At 49.3% G+C, this 21,069-nt stretch overlaps 1 protein-coding gene across 3 annotated transcripts in view; it reads left to right on the top strand.

Annotated features, from left to right (window-relative positions):
• The first annotated feature begins 1,844 nt into the window (after nt 1-1,844).
• Nucleotides 1,845-21,069, top strand: part of LOC100434797 (ubiquitin carboxyl-terminal hydrolase 6-like) — a 48,159-nt gene continuing 28,934 nt past the window's right edge. Inside the window, exons 1-22 of one of the 3 annotated variants that reach the window (XM_063718420.1) lie at nt 1,845-2,805; nt 3,820-3,973; nt 4,251-4,323; nt 4,486-4,568; nt 6,286-6,325; nt 6,799-6,879; nt 7,332-7,439; nt 7,766-7,875; nt 9,123-9,171; nt 9,697-9,817; nt 10,507-10,601; nt 10,988-11,053; nt 11,517-11,616; nt 11,987-12,139; nt 13,117-13,538; nt 14,735-14,816; nt 16,304-16,378; nt 16,881-17,019; nt 17,277-17,382; nt 18,816-18,989; nt 19,531-19,705; nt 20,151-20,302. In XM_063718420.1, the coding sequence (XP_063574490.1) occupies nt 4,252-4,323; nt 4,486-4,568; nt 6,286-6,325; nt 6,799-6,879; nt 7,332-7,439; nt 7,766-7,875; nt 9,123-9,171; nt 9,697-9,817; nt 10,507-10,601; nt 10,988-11,053; nt 11,517-11,616; nt 11,987-12,139; nt 13,117-13,538; nt 14,735-14,816; nt 16,304-16,378; nt 16,881-17,019; nt 17,277-17,382; nt 18,816-18,989; nt 19,531-19,705; nt 20,151-20,302 (2,403 nt within the window). In that variant the 5' untranslated portion in view covers nt 1,845-2,805; nt 3,820-3,973; nt 4,251. The remainder of the gene's footprint in view (nt 2,806-3,819; nt 3,974-4,250; nt 4,324-4,485; nt 4,569-6,285; nt 6,326-6,798; nt 6,880-7,331; nt 7,440-7,765; nt 7,876-9,122; nt 9,172-9,696; nt 9,818-10,506; nt 10,602-10,987; nt 11,054-11,516; nt 11,617-11,986; nt 12,140-13,116; nt 13,539-14,734; nt 14,817-16,303; nt 16,379-16,880; nt 17,020-17,276; nt 17,383-18,815; nt 18,990-19,530; nt 19,706-20,150; nt 20,303-21,069) is intronic. The other 2 variants (XM_054546858.2, XM_063718421.1) reach the window with 2 other exon arrangements.

The following is a 21,069-nucleotide window of genomic DNA, read 5'->3' as shown; positions in this document are numbered from 1 at the left end:
CTGCCTGATACGCTTTCTGGATCCTGAAGAAAACTGACCCACTATTCTCATACTGGTGCAGCTTCTTCCAAGACCTCAAAACTGGACAACGTGAACTTGTCTTGTTTCTTGTCTCTTCTTGGTAGGTCTGTCGTTGGGACAGTACAAGATTGGGGGGTGGGGGGAGACAATGGATGAATGGATGGATGAATGGACATCCCCCCACCAGCATTACCACCTCCTCCTAAACATAGTCCTGGGAGCTCTATTTCCTGGTAAACTTCCCCCTTCCCACCCTGGTCCAGGGAAGCCCAAAGGCCATCACCCTCCACCCACCCTTCCTGGGGTCCACTCTACTGTCTGCTTGCCCAGATGTCTTAACCCGGCTTTATCAAGCTAGAACAGATAGCAGGGATGAGTCCCCAGCCTCTGCCAGGAAGATTTGCCAAAATGTTCTCAGTTTAGAAGCAGGGGCAGTGACGGGGCCTAGGGATGACCCCAGGGTTGTCACTCAAGTAGCAAGAAGGGCAAGGAGCCCTGTTTCCTGCCCTTACCCTGGGAGAACTTGGCCGGGGCTCCACAAGGCCCTGCAGGGGCAGCAGGAGAGCAAATCCACCCTCCTCTTGAGGAAGTCACCACCATCCCTAGGAAGCAGCAGATGGGGGCGCACTGGCAGAGACCTCGTGTGCTATAGGGCAAGGCCAGCAGATCTGTACTCAGCTTCAGCCCCAGGGGAGCTGCAAGATAGACTGATACCCTCACAGGTTTGGCTCTGTGTCCCCACCCAAATCTCATCTGGAATTGTAATTCTCCTGTGTCAAGGGAGGAACCTGGTGGGAGGGGATTGGATTTGGGGACAGTTTCCCCCGTGCTGCTCCCCGGATAGTGAGGTAGTTCTCAGGAGAGCTGATGGTTTCAAAGTGTGGCACTTACTGGTTCTCCACTCACTCCCTCCTGCCATCTTGTGAAGAAGGTGCCTGCTTCCCCTTCACCTTCTGCCATGATTGCAAGTTTCCTGAACTGCAAGTCAGTTAAGCCTGTTTCCTTTATAAATTACCCAGTCTCACGTATTTCTTTAGAGCAGTGTGAAAACAAACGAATATATTCTCCTTCCCTGAGGTGCCTTCTCCTTAGGCAACCAGCTGCCCCCATGCTCCTCCTCTGCCCCCTGGTATTTCCTTTCACCTCATGAGGCCCAAGTGATCCACATGGCCAGCCCCAGCCCCATCCTACTGCTGGCCCATGTGGCTGCTGGAGAGGCTGGGCTCCTTTCCTTACCCCAAGGCTGCCTGATATGCTTTCTGGATCCTGGAGAAAACTGATCCACTCTTCTCATACTGGTGCAACTTCTTTCAAGACCTCAAAACTGGACAGCGTGAACTTGTCTTGTTTCTTGTCTCTTCTTGCTAGGCCTGTCATTGGTACAGTCCGAGATGTGGAGTCGGGGGAGACAATGGATGAATGGACAGTAGTCCAGGGAGATGTCCCTGTGAGTCCTGAACTGGGCCCTTCCTCCAGTGAGAAGCCTTCCTGAGTGAGTTTATACAGTCATCCCTTGGTATCCATGGAGGATTAGTTCTAGGGTCCCCAGGGATGCCAAAATCCATGGATACTCAAGTCTCTGACATAACATGGCCTAGTATTTACATATAAGCTATGCACATCCTCCCATATACATTATACCATCTCTAGATTATTCATGATGTGTAATACAATGCAGATGCTATATAAATGGTTGTGATACTGTATTGTTTAGGGAATGATGACAAGAACAAAGTCTGCACATGTTCAGTAGAGACACAACCATCCAATTTATTTTCTGAATATTTTCCATCCGCTGTTGGCTGAATCCACAGATACAGAGCTCCTAGATACGAGTGCCAAGTATCCTTTGAGAGTAGGGTGGGTGAGGTTGCTAATGAGTACAGGGGAGCAGGTGTTGATCAGGAGGGCCCTGCACTGGGGCATCTGGACGCCCTGTCTCAGGACTTGAGACTCCGTTTGGATGGCACAGGCAGACTAAGCCCAAGTCAAAGCCCTCCCCTTGGATGTTCATTTTATCCCAAGCTCTTTCTGGACCCTGGAATTTGGCATCCCTTAGGCCGTGGGTGGAAGGACAGCTGAGCCACGTGTTAGATAATATGTCTAGAGGAGTGAGCCCCTACTGTGTGCCCGGCACTTTCCCCACAGGATCCTCTAGCTAAAATATCCAAGGGTCATGGAGAGAAATACCCAGTTAAAATACCAGAAATGAAGAAGTGATACCATTAGAGACACTAAAAAAGACCATTAGAGATACTAAATAACCATTAGTTAATAGTATTAGCTTTTGTATTCTGAGATTCAACAGAAACAGTCACTTCCCTCCACCCCTATGTGTATCCCAGGACCACCCTGGCTAGGGAGGGCTGAGTTCAGGGAGGTCTGATGCTGGTCCTGGGCTCCGGGGATGACAGTGATGAGGAACTGGGTGCACACATGAGTGGGGGAGCCAGGCCTGGCCAGAGAAGTAACACACATGTGCACAGACATGTTTACCCACATACACGTGTGCACACATGTGCACAAACACAATGCAGGCAGGCATGTTGATGCCTCAGGCAGTGGAGGACCTGACTCTGGGCCCTGCTGACCCGGGCAAGGCCCCATTGTGATGCGTGCCATGACATCAGAATGTCACTGGTGCTTAGCACCTATCCGCTCTCCAGCCTGTGTCTGTGTTCTACAGCAGTTACTAACACACAGTGGTGTTGGTGAGCAGCTTGTGGACTCAAAGGTTTTCTCCCTGAGAGGCATAACCCAGGCCAACTGATTCATCAGAATCAGGTGAGTGTCACCTGCTCTCTTCCCTCCAGGCTGACTTGGGGACAGTGGCTATGGTATGGGCGGTGTTGGCCTCTGGGCAGCTACAGAGGAGGGTCATCCCTGAGCAGTCACCGGGCGCCCGTTCTACACTGCCTGTGTAGACGATTTTCTCTTTCATCCTCATGGTGGCTTCGTAGAGTGGGTGCTGTTCCCGAATGTACCCATTCGACAGGTGAGACATCTGGGGTCAGAGAGGCGGTAACCGGCCCGAGAATCCAGACATGACCCTGGGTTTTGCTCTCAGCCCTGCTGTGTGCCGTGCTAGACTTCAGGCCTCAACCCTGAGACTTCCCTGCTCTAGATCCCAAATCTGCCCAGATTTCCGATCCCGATGAGGCAGAGCCTGGCCGTGGAAGAGACACTGGGATGGATCCACTGTGGGTGGGGAGGAGGGAAGGGTCCTCAGAACACACCTGGGGCCTAAGCTGGGTCCTGATGGTCACTGTGGGACCCACTGGACACACACAGTCCCTTGTCTGGGAGTGGCATGGGGAGCCTTCTGCCCTTGGGGAGTTGTGGAAAGTGAAGGAGCCCTGGAGGGCTGGCTGAGGGGAGACTATCTTCTCTTGTGTTCAAAGGGGTCCAGGCACTGGGGTTCTCCCCAAGTATTTCTTATTCTGTCTGGCCTCGCTTTCCTTTTGCCCCGAGTATTCTCAGGAAGGATGGTCCATCTAGATGTTCTCCAGGAACGAGGACCCACTGTTCTTCATCAGTCACCCAGGAAAATGAAGCCCCCTCCTGTAGGGACAGCTCAGAATGGTGGAGTCCACAGTCCCTCCCTGAGAGATGTGGTTTCCATGAGCACAGTGGCTGCTTTGGAGACAGTAGATCATTTTCATCCCCAAAACCAAACACACTCCTGCTCAAATGGCGTTATTCCTAAAGCAGCTTCACTGGTTAGACTGAAGGGCCACGGTAGCCCAAGTGATGAGCAGGGTAGAACGGAGCAGTCAGGAGAGATCTTGTTCCCCGTAGGAAACTGGGCATCTCTGTGGCCCTGAGCATCCAAGGAGGCCGATCGTACAGAGACCTCTGGTGCCCGACCGCAGTTCGCATCTACATCCCTGGAATAGCCCATCACAGGCTTTTCACCCTTGGCAAGTGGACACCATTCACCCTGCCGGGGCAGGTGTGTGTGCATTTCCTGGCATAAGGGGACAATGGGATTCTCTGTCCAGGTCCCACTCTTCTTGAGTCCTTGGGAAGATGCCCACCCCTGCTTGGGGCTTCAGACTGCAGAGACCCATGGAGGTGTGGGCCACGGGGTTTGGCCCCTTTTTACCGGAGTGCAGTGGTGGAATGAAGGTTATACAACCAGCCAGCATCTGGGAGCCCGACGGGAGCGGTTCAGGAGTTCTCTGAAGCTGTCGGGTACAGTGTAACCTTTAGACAATTTTGTCTCACAGGATGGACATGATAGAGGATGCAGATAGTTTGCAGGCACAGGAGCGGGAGGACATAATTATGAAGTATCAGAAGGTACAGTTGGGTCTGCTCCTTGGAGGGAGGTCTCTTCCAGTGCACCCTAGTCAAAGGGTCCTGGGTTCCCTAGGAGCACAGGGCAGGGACGGGTGGCCAATACCCCCAGGCCCTTGCACCGTTTACCTTGGACCCCTCACTAAGGCTCCCTCTGGGTTACAGGGACACCGAGCTGGGCTGCCAGAGGACAAGGGGCCTGAGCCTGTTGAAATCTACAGCAGCATTGATCGCTTTGGGATTCTGCAGTGAGTCCTCTGTGCTCCCCTCACCCCTAAAGCAGCTGTCTCAGCTCAGGGATGGGTTTGCTTTTAGAAAAGCCTTTCTGACACAGGACATGTCTCGCCAGGTCTGGCCAACCTCTTTTCCAGGGTCAGAACTCCTCCCTGGCTCCCCTGGAGGTCCAGCCTGAGGTTGTGGTTGGGCCAGAGGTGCAAGGCCCATGTAGGGAGCGGGTGGGAATGGAGACTGGGCTAGGCCAGGCCCCTGGGCTCTCAGCAGTTCTGTCGGCAAGTTAGCACAAGAGGAGCGGGGCAGCCTGAGGTTCTGGCCCTGTGTACCAGGAGACAACCCTGGTGAGATCCAAGGGTTGTGGCCACAGGGTGAGGAGACACCTGGCCCAGCCTCAGGGCTGTTGTCCAGCAGGTCTCTCAGAGCCCACCTGCCCCATCCTCCCCCATTTCCCTAGAACTACAGCCCTCCCTGTCCCCATGGGGAAGGGGGAAAGGTGTGGGGACAGTGGGGGCTTTGGCCCGAAGAGAATGGGGGAGAAGACGGGAAGGGCCCCGCTCTGGGCATCTCACGGTGAGACTAGGGAGGCAGCAGGGTTTGTGGTTAAAGACCCTGGGTCTGGTGCTGGGAAGGGATCTGGGGCCAGGTAAGAGGAGCCCAGCCTGGAGCCCATCCCTCAGGGATCATAGGATGGAGAGAGAGCGGATGCCGGGCAAGATAAGGTGGGAGGGAGCTTATGAGGCGTGCCACTTCTGAAACGCAGGGTGTGTGGCTCAGGTATAGGGAGAGGCAGGTGGATGCTTGGCCAGCCTTGGAGCTGTTGTCCAGCAGGTCTCTGAGGGCCCACCTGCGCCTGTTCTCCCCCATGTCCTTAGATCCACAGCCCTCACTGTCCCCATGGGGAAGGGGGAAAGGCATGGGGACAGTGGGGGTTGTGGCCCTAGGGGAATGGGGGAGAAGATGGGCAGGGCCCCATTCTGGGCATGTCACAGTGAGGCCAGGGAGGCAGCAGGGCTTGTGACTAAAGACCCTGTGTCTGGTGCCAGGAAGGGATCTGGGGCCAGGTAAGAGGAGCCCAGCCAGGAGCCCATCCTTTGGGCATCATAGGATGGAGAGAGAGAGCATCCCGGGGGAGGTACGGTGGGAGGGAGCTGATGAGCCGTGCCACTTCTGAAATGCAGGGTGTGTGGCTCAGATGCAGGGAGAGGCAGGTGGATGCTGGGAGGTCAGAACCTGCAAGAGCCTTGGGGCTGTCAAGTGGGATGGGTCCCTGGTGCACCCAGAGTACACCGGGCAGGTCTCAGGGCAGGCTCCCTTGACCCAGGTGGGGTGATGTGGTCACTCCCTGAGGGACTCCTGTCAGGGCCCGGTCACCCACCCTAGGTGGCCCCCATCCCATCTCAGGGCTAACCTTTCTCAGCTCCAGCAGAAAGCACCACCTCGAGTCCAGGACGGGCAGCCCCATTGTGCAGCCTGACCACCCCCCATGCCAGGGTCCCAGTAACCCCAGCCAGGCTGTACTGGGAGTCCCTGTACTCCTTCTTCTCCCAGGTCCTGCCCCTCCTGGGAGTCAGCCCCACAGGAAGGCCCTTGTCCTCCCTTCCCTGTGCCTTCTCCTGGGCTGAGTCCTGAGCTGGATAGGGACAGAGCCAGTCCTTTCTGGGGGTCGGCTCCCAGGCTTGGGCGGCTCCAGGCCTTGTGCAGGTCCTCAGCTCTGCCTGGGTTGCCTTACAGTGAGACGGAACTCCCTCCTGTGACTGCCCGGGAGGCAAAGGTAAGAGCCTGATGCATGGAGGGGCTGGTCCAGGGATGTAGGGACTGGGCGGGTGGTCAGTGAGGCAGAGGAAGCAGCTGGCCTGGGTGGTGGCGGGTGAGGGCAACACGCTGTCATTGGGAGGGGCAGCAGAGACCTGACCCCAAGTTGCCGTAACTTTGGCAGTTTGTTAAGATTCCAAAGTGAGAACCACAGTCCTGGCTTGGAAGTGGCTGCCTGCTTGTATCAGGAACCCACCTAGAAGCTGGGACCTAAGACTGGTGTATCTGTGGCCTGAGGATGGCACATCCTGGGGTCCCAAAGCCAGCCCACTGGTGCTCATTTGCTCAAAGGCTCTCAGCCCTTAGGGTCTGCCCTTCCCTGGCTCCTTCCAGCTGGGTCCCACCAGGGATCCAGAGCCCAAGACCCAGCATCCACGGGCGGCTCTGGGAAGCCTGGCAGCTCCGCTAACTCCAACATGTCTCATTTGGCAGCAAATTCGGCAGGAGAGAAAAAGAAAGAACAAGTGGCTGGAGATGCTGGGTGAATGGGAGACATATAAAAACAGCAAAAAGGTAATGTGTGGAGGGAGAGGCCCCTGGAAGTACTCTCTGCAGAGACAGGGGTCAGGCACCCATGGCTTTGGCCTGGCACCATCAGCCTCTCAGAGCGGGGGTGGCACACTGTCCTTGCCCAGAGGACTGCAGGCCTGGTCGCCAGATTGCCTGCCTATTCATGCAAGTGTCACCTTGCTGGGAGGGAATCTGAATCTAGGGCTGGGACCACCTGGAGTTCAAGGCTAGGGATGCCCTAGTGACCTGAAGGAAAAAAAAGGTGCAGATCAGAGTTTCGACTCTGAGTGTCCATCCACTCTTTCAGTCCTGGGAAGGCAGACCCTGTCCCAGCTTGATCTCACCTCTACTGAGGAATCATGGGGCCAAAACCGACAATTTCCAGAATCCCCAGGCTCTGGTCCTTGCTGGGGTCACCCCATGGCCTGTGACACCAGATTGTTTTCTGCCCACAGCTCATAGATCACATCTATAGGGGCGTTCCCATGAACATCAGGGGCCCAGTGTGGTCAGTCCTCCTGAACATTCAGGAAATCAAGTCGAAAAACCCCAGAAAATATAAGGTACTGTCAGCCAGAGCACAACAAACAGGACAGGCCGTGTCAGGGGCCCAGGTCTCCAGCTGGAGGGAACATCAAGCCCACCCTGTTGGGGGTGGAGGGGATGGTCAGATGCACATCCTGGGCATGGACAGTGGCATAGTCACCACAGACAAACTCAGCTCTGGTGACCCTCCCTGGCTTCAGTAACAAGCCAAAAAGCAGCTTTGTGCAGAAGGAAACCTTCCTTCTTTCCTTCCTTCCCGAAGTGCTGACTGTGGGCTGACTGCCATTTGGGGCAGGGAGGCTTCCATCTGTTCTGAGGCTGCTTCCTCCTCTTGGCCCTGCAGATCATGAAGGAGAAGGGCAAGAGGTCATCTGAACACATCCACCAGATCAACCTGGACGTGAGCAGGACTCTCCGGAACCATATCTTCTTCAAGGATCGATATGGAGCCAAGTAAGCCTACGGGAGCCTCAGGGTCCCAGTGGAGATGGGGTGAACAAGAGGGATGGAGACTTCCCCGCAGCAGAAGCCAGGGTCACCCAGCAGGGATGACAGAGCTGCCAAGAGCTCTCCTGGCCCAGGGAGCAGCCGGCACCATGAACCGAGCACCTCCCTGGTTCCAAGCCCTGGGCCAGGCTGGAACATGTGGGGCCAGAACCCAGGAGGATCCTGAGGAGACAGAAAACAGCAAAGAAAATCACGCACAATGGTGAAAGGTGCTCTCCCTGACCCATGGGGACGCATGGTAGGACCCACGGGAGGGTGGCAGGATGGAGGGCCCATAAGCCTCCCCAGGCAACACTGACAGCACCAAATGCTGGGAGAATTAGGGGTCCTGGAAACTCTCATCCAGGTCTGCTGGGAACATGACATGGCACAGCCACGTTGGCAGCCAGTTGGGCAGTGGCTCACAAAGCTCAATGGACTTGAACCACGCATCCCCAAGGTGTCACAGATATTGAACCCACTGATTTGAAAACTGACATCCACATGAAACCTGCATGCCACGTTCACTGCTTGATTCATTGTCACTCACACACGGAGCCTTCGGGGATGGCCTTCAACACGGGAATGGGGAGAGACAGGCTGTTCCTCCGTTCAAACGGGAAGACCTGGTGAGAAAAGGGAACAAACCAGTGATGGCTGCACGAATGTGGGTGGATCCTAGATGCATTTTGCTAAGGGAAAGAAGCCAGACCCAATAAGCTACCACAGTAGGATTCCCATTCCTAGGCCATTCTTGAAAAGGCCAAACCATAGGGACTGAGAAGCAGTCTGGGTGGCCAGGGGCTAACGGATCGGGGAGAGGCTGGGTGCATAGGGGAAACCCTGGAGATTTGGAAGATGAAGGAGTCTCTCCAGGAGGGGCTGGAGCAGTGGCCAGGAGACTGCACATTGGTTTGGAACCATGGAGGAACTGTACACCCAAAGACTGAACTGGTGTGTGTGCAAACTGGAAAAAAAAAATCATTCAGCGTGAAAAGGATCGGTCAACTCACTGTAGAACTGGGCTATTTGCATGTCACAGATGTGGATTTTACTGAAACATTTCTTCAACAGTCTCAGGCCCTGAAGAGCTCACTGCTTATCTTGTGAATCATCTGAACCTGAAATGGGATTTGTTGTTAGGATTTGTAGACAAAGTGAAACTAACAGTATCTGCACAAACCAAACCATAGCCCCCTTTCTCTGTTTCCTAGGCAGCGGGAACTATTCTACATCCTCCTGGCATATTCGGAGTATAACCTGGTGAGTATTCCCGGCAGTGAGGTTCCCGGGCCATATGTCCATCTTCACAGGAGTGGGTGTCTGGTGGGGGTGTCGTTGCTTCTTTTAAAGTTAGTATTTGTGACCCACCAGGATATAGGAGGTAGGAGTCCAGCTCACTGCTGGCATAAACCTCCAAGCAAGGCAGTGGTCTCAAGGGGTCAAGCTGAGACACAAAGGAGTTGGGGCCTGGACTCCTGGTGTCACCTGGGCCTGACCACCACTTCTCAGAACAAGAAATGACGCCCTCCTCCTGGGGCTGCCTCAAAGCCCGGGAGTTTGGCAGTGTCACACGCAGGACAGTGCTCTCAGGAGACATTTTGGACAAGGTGCTGAAGTGCCTGATGGACTTGGCTCTTGTCATGAAATGAATTTGCATCCTGAGGAAGCCTCTTCCTCATAGGAAGCCTCCCCAGTCACCTCTGCCCTCTCCAATGACATGAGTCCTCCCAGGTGACCTCAGCCCTCCCAGGTGATGTCCTTCCATGGTGACTCTGGCTCTTGCAGGAAGTGGGCTACTGCAGGGACCTGAGCCACATCGCCGCCTTGTTCCTCCTTTACCTGCCTGAGGAGGATGCATTCTGGGCACTGGTGCAGCTGCTGGCCAGTGAGAGGCACTCCCTGCCGGGTAGGTGAACAGCTGCCCCTGGGGCCTCATGCAGCCAGACCCGGGGACGGCCACCGTGGCCAGATGATCTCGGCTTTCAGCCAAGGCACCATCCTTGTGTCGCCAGCTTGTTGGGAGACTTTAGGACATCTCTGCTGAGGGTCCCACAGGAGTCCACAGATGCCTTTCATCCCCATCAGCAGAGGGCATCTCATCCTCCCCGTGGCCACCCTCTGTGTCCTGGAGCCACGCCCTCCGGCTCTGATTATGTGCAGCTGACTCTCCCCTCCCTGAGAGTCCTCCTGCCCTCCAGCTGCCTGGGCTCCTGCTGCCCTTGGTGCCCACGAATGGGCTGACCAAGCCCAGGTGGCAGCATCTCCCCATCCCGTGTCCCCTGGCACGACCCCACTTCCAGGAGATGACCAGGAAGCCCAGCCCCCACCCTATACTGGCCGCTCTGTTGTGGCCTCAAAGTCAGGCTTGCCCTTTTTGCGCCCTAGCCCGGGAGGCCTCCAGGGGAACCTCCAGCCAGGCTCCAGGGGATGTTCTGTCCCACCTCCCCAGGGCAAAGGCCACATGGTGGGGTCACCAGATGGGAGGGTGGGAGGCCTTCGGGTTTGGGGGCCTCTGCAGCTGCCCAGCTCTTGCAGCTGATGGCTCCACATCTTGGGGGAAGGCTCTGATTTCATGATGGGCTGGGGGCTTCTCAGGATTCCACAGCCCAAATGGTGGGACAGTCCAGGGGCTCCAAGACCAACAGGAGCATGTGGTACCCAAGTCACAACCCAAGACCATGTGGCATCAGGTGAGTTTATGGTCGCCTCGGCTCTTCTCAGAGGCCCTGCCTCCCGTGGGGCTGTAGGAGCAGGGGGACTGGAACCCCTCGTGGGACTGGTGACTGGCGGAGTCTCAGCCAGGGCCTGACCTGGGACGTTGGGTTCTCCATGGGCTGGGAGTTGGTTTCCTTTCCTGCCCTGGAGGAGACAGAGGCACAGGGATGGGGGCCCAGCTCCTGCAGAGCAGGGCAAAGGGCAGTGTGTCCACCGGGAGTGTGGGAAGGGGACAGTGTTGTGGGGAGCTCTGGACACCGCCCAGTGTTCTGCACTAGGGGAAGGGTCTTCAGAGGCCCTGGAAGATGGAGGTTTTTAGGGCAGCCCAGGGGGCCCTGAGCACCTCTGTTCCTCCCATCAGGACAAGGAAGGTCTATGCGGGCAGTGTTCCTCGTTAGGCTGCCTTCTCCGGATGTTGATTCAAGGGGTAAGGAGGCATAGGGAGATCCTGGCTCAGGGACCCTCCTTGCCCTGCAGTGCCCTGCTTCCCCATCCCGGGGGTCTGGCTCACTCCCAGCCCACAGGAGGCTCAGGCGGGTCCCCGAAAGTCACACAAGCAAAACCCTCTGCCCAAGAGGGGTCATCCCAGGGCAATGGCTGGGGCTCAGGCCCAGCTTCATGGGCTGACTGGGCCAGGACCAAACTTGAGGGGGCTCAGGGAAGCCTCAAGCCCTGGGCAAGCCCCTCTCTCCAGGAGCCACATCCCCACTCAAATGAGTGCCCCCTATGAGGAGCTGCAAGACCTTGTCTGACCCAGCATTCTGGATGGCTCAGGCGACCCTCATGGGGAAGGTCACTGACTCTGGAGACTGAAGCCCCAATGTGCGCAGCTCGAGCCACCAGCCCCAGCCTGGAAGGGCCAGGTTCTCTCACACCTGCTGTCCCCACAGATCTCTCTCGGGCTCACCCTGCGCCTGTGGGACGTGTATTTGCTGGAAGGAGGACAGGTGTTGATGCCGATAACAAGCATTGCCTTTAAGGTTCAGAAGAGTAAGTCTACGTGTGCCCAGTGGGGCCTGGGGAGCCCTGCGGTCAGAACCCGACTGGCCCGAGGGCAGCTTCCTCACCCTGTCCTCATGATCCTCTGTTCTGGCCCAGAGGGAGGTCTGGCCAGGTGGGCTGGGCAGGGCACTGTGACGCCAAGCCCATCCCCCACATGACCCAGATGAAAGTCGGGAGTGTGGTGAACACTTCCCTGCCCAGATCACCCCCCAGCCACAGTCTACTGTGTACATGTGGACACCTGGGGTGGCCACAAAAGGATCTGGCACCGCCCAGTGGGAGACTGAAGTGGCCACAGGGTATGAGCTGTGACCATTCCCAGGTAACTCTCTTGGCCTGATATCCACCATGTCCCTAGAGCGCCTCATGAAGACATCCAGGTCTGGCCAGTGGGCACGTTTTCGGAACCAGTTCTTTGATACGTGGGCCATGGACGATGACACTGTGCTCAAGCATCTTAGGGCCTCTACGAAGAAACTAACAAGGAAGCAAGGGGACCTGCCACCCCCAGGTGGGCTCCAGTGCCATGTCCCCTCCCATGTCACCCTCTTGGGCAGTCAGTAGTGGGCGAGTGCCCCGGACCAGCAACCCTACTACCTGGGCCTTCCTCTTCACCTTTTCTTCCTCCTCTTCCTCCTGGACTCTAGGAAAGTACAAGAGGCCAACCGGCCCTCAGGGCAGGCGCTCAGTGCGTGTGTACTGGACGTGTTGTGCACACAGGAGGGGGATGTGGGCAAGACCCTCCAACAAGCCCCCTCCCACTTTCCATGGTGTCTTGCTCTCCCCCTCACAGGGCCTTCAAAGTTACTAGAGGAGCCAGACCCATTTGTGGGAGACCCTGCCCCTCCCTGCAATCACCCACAGCCTCAGAGAGCAGCAGAGGCCCCTCACTCCTGCACGCTCCTCCAGGGTTGCCAGGACAACAAGACTTGAGCAAGGGAGACAAGGGAATTGGGTGTCCCTGACCCACAGTGCATTCAGGGAGAGGGCACAGGTGGGACCCCGGGCCCAGAGCCAGAGCCAGAGCCAAGAGTTCAGCCAGATGTGGGAAGGGTCAGTCCTGGCATGGACTGGGCAGCCCAGGGAGGCAGAGGGTGACCCACATCCGGGCCCAATCACCCACTGCAGAGACAGGTCCCCATGTGAGGTGGTAAAGGGCTGGGTGACATCCAAGGCCCCTCCCACCTGAGTTCTGACTGGGGCCATATCCCAAGCCCAACAGCCCTGGGACGAAGGTGTGTGGCAGGAAGCCCCCAGCCAGTCTGAACCCTGGGGGCAGTCCCAGGAGCCACCTGCCATGCCCCAACAGCTTCCCCATGCCAGGCAGCACACACCCCTCCCTCTGGGATCAGCAGACTACAGGCGTGTCCTCAGTGTCAGACCACGGGGGCCACACAGAGACCCCAAGGACTCCAGAGATGCAGGCAGGTGGGGCCCAGCCCGGAAAGGGCTCACTGGAGACACTGACCACGTCTGTTTTCCTTTCAGCCAAGCCCAAGCAAGGGTCCTCAGCACCCAGTCCTGGGCCAGCTTCACGTGGCAGGAAGACCATCTGCAAGGGGGACAGGCAGGCCCCTCCAGGCCCACCAGCCCGGTTCCAGCGGCCCATTTGGCCAGCTTCTCCGCCATGGGCACCTCGTTCTTCCACATCCTGTCCTGGTGACGCTGTCTGGGAAGACACCTACCCTGTGGGCACTCAGGGTGTGCCCAGCCTGGCCCTGGCTCAGGGAGGACCTCAGGGTTCCTGGAGATTCCTGGAGTGGAACTCGATGCCCCGCCTCCTGACAGACCTGGATGTAGGGGGCCCTTGGTTCCCTCATTATGATTTCGAACAGAGCTGCTGGGTCCCTGCCATATCCCAGGAGGACCAGCTGGCCACCTGCTGGCAGGCTGAGCACTCTGCGGAGGGGGTGAGATTGGCTTTCACTGCGCTGAGCCCCAATGTGGACATGCACTTCCGGGCCCTGCAGTGCACCCAGCACTGATTCCAACCAGGACACCCCCTTCAGAGCTAGGGACAAACAGCCATGCGCTCCCACCTCAGGGCCTTGCCTCTGCCACCTCTACTTAGAAAGTGTTCAGTTCCCTCCAGGCTTCTAGAAGCATCTGGGCCAGGGCTCATGGCAGAGGTAATTTCCCGAGGCTTAACAACCCAAGCAGGTTTCGCATCCTCATTTTATTTTTTGTTAAACTTATGAAAATTTATTAAGAAAGTGTGCAGCTCAAAACACATGCACAGATGGAACACACCAGCACCCAGATCACAAAGCCAACCATGCCCAGCCCCTCCCAGCACCCCCAGCCCTGCGACCAGCATTCTGAATTCTAATGACACCATGAGCCTACCTTTGTACTTGAAACTCATGGAAGGGTAACCACCTTCATGTTTTAAAATAAATGTTTCTTCCTGTTGAAATGATTTTAGATATACAGAAATATTGAAAAGGCACTATAGTGTCCTCCTACACCTTCCATCTAGCTGCCCCTAATAATGATGTTTTGTAGTAGCATGGCACATAAGAAATTTAGGCCGGGTGTGGTGGCTCACAACTGTAATCCCAGCAATTTGAGAGGTCGAGGTGGGAGGTTCAGGTTCACTTGAGTCTAGAAGTCTGAGACCAGCCTGGGAAACATAGGTGGACCCTGTCTCTAGAGAAAAGTCAAAGAAATTAGCCAGGCATGGTGGCATGTGCCACCTAGCCAAGAGGCTGAGGCAGGAGGATTGCTGGAGCCCATGAGTTCCAGGAAGCAGTGAGCCATGATTGCACCACTACACTCCAGCCTGGGCAACAGAGCCAGACTCCATCTTCAAACAAACAAACAAACAAACAAACAAAACTTATTCATGTAACCAAACACCACCTGTTCCCCAAAAACCTATTGAAATTTTTAAAAAGAGAAAGATAATGCTTGTGAAGTACACATTGTCTTTCTCTCATACTGCCACCTAAGTTATATTTATGAACAACTATAGTAGGCCAGATATTGGTGATATAAGTTATGTAACTACAAAGAAGTTTTTTTTTAATTGTTACTCATTTTTATCTCTGTATTTGTTTGAAGTTTACTAACCAAATAATAGAAACATTTCCTCCTCCTTACACAGAACTGCCTTACTCTTCTGGATGATGAGGATCATAGATTGGAATATTTGAAAATCCAGGATGAACAACACCTGGTAATTGAAGGTACAAGATGGAAGCATGCATCTATATTAAATTTTCAAGGGGAAGAATTTAAAGAGTTACTAATAACCCATTTTATAATTTTCTCCAAGACAACTATTATTTGATCATTATGTTTTTATGACAAAGAAACCCTTTGGAAAAAAAAGAAAAAGAAAACCCTTTGAACTCTTATGTAATCCTACCATATGATTTAGATTGCTTTAAAGGGAAAATATTCTGTTTTTAGTCATTGACAAAGGATGGGAATGGTAGATAAAAACAAGTGAATTCAGTTTACAAATTTATACTTCCTTAAAATTTTCAAGTTGCTGCTTTGAGTTTGAGTAGAGAGCAACTTTCTTGCATAGTTAGTAGCACAGGCTTTCATTAGTCATCAACACTGGCTACTCACTGACAGAGCTACTTGTATATTCATAGATTTACACACTGGCATACACATGCCATTAAAAACTTTTTAATTGTGTCTTTTCCCATCAAGTTTTGTGGCAACGTTGTTAGCTGCCTTTGTATTCAAATGAATAGGCCGGGCGCAGTGACTCACACCTGTAATCCCAGCATTTTGGGAGGCCAAGACGGGTGGATCACTTGAGGTCGGGAGTTCAAGACCAGCCTGGCCAACATGGTGAAATCTGTCTCTGCTAAAAATACAAAAATTAGCTGGGTGTGGTGGCACGTGCCTGTAGTCCCAGCTACTCAGGAAGCTGAGGCACGAGAATCAGTCAAGCCCAGGAGGTGGAGGTTGCAGTGACTCAAGATCACGTCACTGCACTCCAACCTGGAGGACAAAGCCAGACTGTCTGAAAAAAAAAAAAAAAAAGGAATAAATTACTCTGACAGTTGTTACAATTTAAGAAGGAATTGTAATATTTCTAATGTTTTAAGTATAAGAAATTCCATTGTTTCTGAACTTTAATTACTTCTGTAGATGGTTAAGTATAATTTTACTTCAAGTAGGTAATTGAGGGAAAAGATTATTCAAACCAAGTGACTTTAAAGTCCTCAATATGAAGAATAGGAAAGGTTTTAGAGCCAATTACAGGCATGTGCTGCATAAAGATGTTTGACAACAAAAGACCTGTATATAGCAGTGGTCCCATAAGATTATAATACTGTATTTTTAGTTGTACCTTTTCTGTGTTCTAACATGTTTAGATACACAAATACTTATCATTGTGTTACAGTTGCCTACAGTGTTCAATACAGTAACATACTGTACAGGTTTGTAGCCAAGGAGCAACAGCCTATACCATACATAGCCTAGGTTTGTGTAGGTACACACCGTGATATTCACACAAAGACAAAATCACCTAATGATGCATTTCTCAGAATGTAACCTCATCGGTAAGCAATGCATGTACTAAAATTAACTAGATTTTAAAACTTCTGATTTAGGAATAAGATGTCTTTAAAAAAAAAAAAACAGAAGCAATCGAGTGGGTGTAAATTAGATAGATAAGAAATTAACACATTCCTATCTGTCCTTCCAGTTCACAACAAAGATATGAGTTGGCCTGAGGAGATGTCTTTTATAGCAAATAGTAGTAAAATAGATAGACACAAGGGTAGGTCTCCAGTATTATTTTTTAAAGAGATTATTTTAAATGTTTTTTTTTCTTCTCTCAACTATTAAAGTGCTAACAACTTTTGGTTTTCTAGTTCAAAAGTAATTAGGGCCCTTCTTTTTCTTTTTTCCTGAAGCAGCATTTGATGTTGGCAAACCCACCATCAAATTATTTTCTAAATTTCTTTCTAACTCTGCAATTAAATAATTTATATGTTTTAAAAGACATACTAGAAGAAGAATTGTTTGAATTATTTTGAAAAATCATAGCAATTAAAAAGAATAATTGCTGCTTCTGGGTTACAAGTGAGCATGGATCATCACTGTTGCCAGACACTCTATGAAAAACCTTCTCTAGCATTTCAAAGACCTGCTAGAGAATTATTAGCACCATTTAGCTGATTATGAGAGTTATAAAAAATCTTTTGATTGAATATAAGTAACTGTTCGTGCCATGGCATATTACTACAGCTAAGCTTTGGTTCTCTTATTGTTTGTTCCAGTTCCCATAGAAAAGGGAGCCACAGGTCTAAGCAACCTGGGAAACACATGCTTCATGAACTCAAGCATCCAGTGCGTTAGTAACACACAGCCACTGACACAGTACTTTATCTCAGGGAGACATCTTTATGAACTCAACAGGTAATCTTTCTTGAGTCACTGGCCTCTTAAGCTGTGACTTTGATATAAACCCAATATCACCTAAATTTCCTCTTTTTTCACCCTGCGGGAAAAAGATTTTATCTTATTTGCCCTATTTAATATGAAATAGGCCAAGGAATACATCTCTTATTTCAAAAAGAAAAGATATTTTGATGTGAGATGCTAGGCATTTTTGTGCCCACATGATTGTAATTTATGAGAATCTTTGGCAACAAATTTTCCTCTCAAACTTCTAGGACAAATCCCATTGGTATGAAGGGGCATATGGCTAAATGCTATGGTGATTTAGTACAGGAACTTTGGAGTGGAACTCAGAAGAGTGTTGCCCCATTAAAGCTTCAGGTAAGCAGGTTAAAATAATATAAAAGTATTTAATTCCTAAATAGTTGTTTAATCATTTTTCTGCACTTGTTTTTTGTGTTTAGCCTTTTGGATCCTTCACTTGGTATAAACAAGAGGCCAAATTCTTTTGCTTGTTTAAATATTTGCAAAATACTACTGTATATGTAGTGGGTAGGATAAAGACCAAAGGTACACTCTAAATTGGGGATGTCATTCATTTTCCTAATTTGTCAAACATCTTATATGAAGAGTAAACCTTTTTTGGTAACACTTCACTATTAGCAGTGTTCTAACTGCAAGGTGGACCTCAGAGTCTTCTTAACTACATCCAATCCAATCCATTTTCAACATAACTAAGATAGTTCTATCTGTAGAATACAAAGAAGGAGGCTGGGAGCAGAGGCTCATGCCTGTAATCTCAGCACTTTGGGAGGCCGAGGTGGGTGGATCACTTGAGGCCAGGAGCTCAAGACCAACTTGGGCAACATGGCAAAACCCTGTCTCTACTAAAAAAAATTAGCCAGGCATAGTGGTGCATGCTTGTAATCCCAGCTACTTGGGAAGCTGAGGCACAAGAAATGCTTGAACCTGGGAGATGGTGTTTGCAATGAGCCAAGATTGCACCACTGCACTCCAGCCTGGGCAACAGAGTAAGACTCTGTCTCCAAAAAGAAAAAAAAAGTAGAAGAATGAATGAATGAAACTAATGAATATAAGTTTTATATTAATATCAGATGTAGTAGATTTTAGTGAAGTTAGGATTATTCATTATTTTTATTTAAATACAAAGCAAAAGCTTTTTATATTACAAATTATTAACTATAACAGCTACACATTTGACTACTTACCTCTTGCCAGGCACTATTCTAATTAATTTGTACCCTCTAAATAATTCTAATGCAGTTAATAAAAGTTAGGATGCAACCAGACCAGAAAATGTAATTGTTGAAGACAACATTATATAAAATAATATATACACATATTATTTTATACATGCTATGTATTATTATATACACATTATTTTATGCATATGTTATGTACATATTATGTACCTATAAAATATACATATTTTATATGCATATAAAAATGTGTAAAACATTATAGAACAGGATGTCTTTCAATGTGAGCAAATGCTGTTTTAGTATTTCTGTCTTAAATAACATCTGTGTGCCTGAAGAACAGTTTGCTTACGTGATACTGACTGAGGACACAGTATTGGCCGAAATAGTTCTCTTTTTTTTTTTTTTTTTTGGTCATTTGACGTTAAGATTCAAAAGATTTCATGATTATCCAAAATACATTTGTTGAAATGGAGGCAGACTAAGTACTATACTATTTATTTTCTTACAATGGCTCTGATTGGATTATACGACATGTTCATTCCAAATTTTATGGGTAGGAAATAATGACTGATACTTCTCTTATATTTATAGTGGACCATAGCAAAATATGCTCCCAGGTTTAATGGGTTTCAGCAACAAGACTCCCAGGAACTTCTGGCTTTTCTCTTGGATGGTCTTCATGAAGATCTCAACCGAGTCCATGAAAAGCCATATGTGGAACTGAAGGACAGTGATGGCCGACCAGACTGGGAAGTAGCTGCAGAGGTTTGTCAGTTTTGAGTTTCTAATGTAAGCAATAGACAAAATGTTCTGGCTGCAAATACATGTAGCACAATTTAAATGCAAACTAAACTATCCTGAGATCAGAATTTTACTGCGAAAATGAAGGAATTTCTGTTCCTGTGGTTAATTGTTATGCAATAATGCCAAAACAAAAATACCTTTAATGAATATAGAAAACTGTTGCCATTTCACATTGTAAACTTTATGGGACTGGATGTAGGAATAATTATCCAGTGGAATTTAAAGAGTCCCCCTAATTGTTAAAGTAATGTATACAGTGACCTATAGGCATGCTTTATAATTGTTAATGGACAAATAACTTTAATATTTACCATTGTTACCTTGATAAGAACAAATGAAAAACAGGATTTTCCATCTCAATTTAATATTTTATGTTAAATGAAGAGTAAGGATTATATTCTTTACATTTAAATGCAATATATTTAACCAGTTTCTGTGAATTTATATAGAAATGCCTCTCTTATGGATTTTGAGAGAAAATTCTCATCTTTTTTATTGCTAGGCCTGGGACAACCATCTAGGAAGAAATAGATCAATTGTTGTGGATTTGTTCCATGGGCAGCTAAGATCTCAAGTCAAATGCAAGACATGTGGGCATACAAGTGTCCGATTTGACCCTTTCAATTTTTTGTCTTTACCACTACCAATGGATAGTGATATGCACTTAGAAATAACAGGTAGGTCATAAAGTTCTGAAAAATTACTTGACTCCATTAAATTTACTTTATTTAAATAGCCTGAATTTGTAAGCATAGTTATTTGTTTACAAATAAAGACTGGTAGTCAGCATATTATAACTGAGCAAGCTAATTTTAGGCATGACTTGAGGTTTGAAAGATGTAGATTGGGGCATTTTTTTTTTGGTTTCAAATATGCCGGCAACTCTCTTTAAAACCCCGCAAAGCCACTCATACTTTTATGTCAGATGAACACCAAAAAAAATGCGGATTTCACTTAATATTATCCCTAAGTACCATCTGTTTTAGTGTTTACACATAAAATAAAAATTCTAGGCTGAAATATTTGCTATTATATTTACAGGTCAGATATATCTGTACACAGCATTTAAGGCTTTCAATGAAACCTGCATTTTACTGATAAAAGATCTTTTCTCTTTACTAGTGATTAAGTTAGATGGTACTACCCCTGTACGGTATGGACTAAGACTGAATACGGATGAAAAGTACACAGGTTTAAAAAAACAGCTGAGTGATCTCTGTGCACTTAATTCAGAACAAATCCTTCTAGCAGAAGTACATGATTCCAACATAAAGGTAATGTTAACTACTCTAAGAAACTTTTGATTCTATCCTTCAAAGATGACATTTTTCTCGATTATTATGATCAGTTGTTAGGTTATGTGACCAAGAGAGATACTAAAACATAGTGAAAACTGAACAACAACAACAACAAAAAATGCCAAGTTTTCCAACCCAGAAACTTTAAAAGAGTTTTCTACTAGAATAAAAGGATAATACTGATGGTGGTATTTTTGAAGAAGGGAAATATGTAAGGCTGCCTGTACGGAGTGTTCTAGCTGTGTCACTATAGTATAGGTTTCCTCCAAAGACTGCTGCTATCACACTTCACAGCTCTTCTATATTACCACTGTTACTAGAATTCTTCCTAGGTTAAAGTATTTTATGTATTTATGAATGTGTGTTTTTAGTATTTATGAATATATATACTTGGTCTTTTAACACACTAAGAAATTAAGAGTAAAGACAAATTGACACCAATCATGTCTTTCTACATACCAGCTGGGGAAACAAATAATCTAATGAATATATTGCCTACTCTAAATTAAGCTCCTGCAACTGGTATTATTTATATTCATCTTTGGGATTTCTGAACACACTCTCACCTCATTGACATTTTCTTCATATGAAATGCAAAAATGGGGTGTCTGAGGGTTGGAATTTAGATCCCTGAAACAAAGGACAAAACTGAAGAAGTCAGTCATATACAACACACTTCTTCCTGTGAAAAGAGATAATAGTTCAACAATTGAGGTTAGTTTTCAGTTATTTTTATCAAGCAT

Source organism: Pongo abelii, chromosome 19 (genome assembly GCF_028885655.2).
Source record: "Pongo abelii isolate AG06213 chromosome 19, NHGRI_mPonAbe1-v2.0_pri, whole genome shotgun sequence".
NCBI lineage: Eukaryota > Metazoa > Chordata > Mammalia > Primates > Hominidae > Pongo > Pongo abelii.
This window is presented reverse-complemented; position numbering and strand designations above follow the sequence as displayed.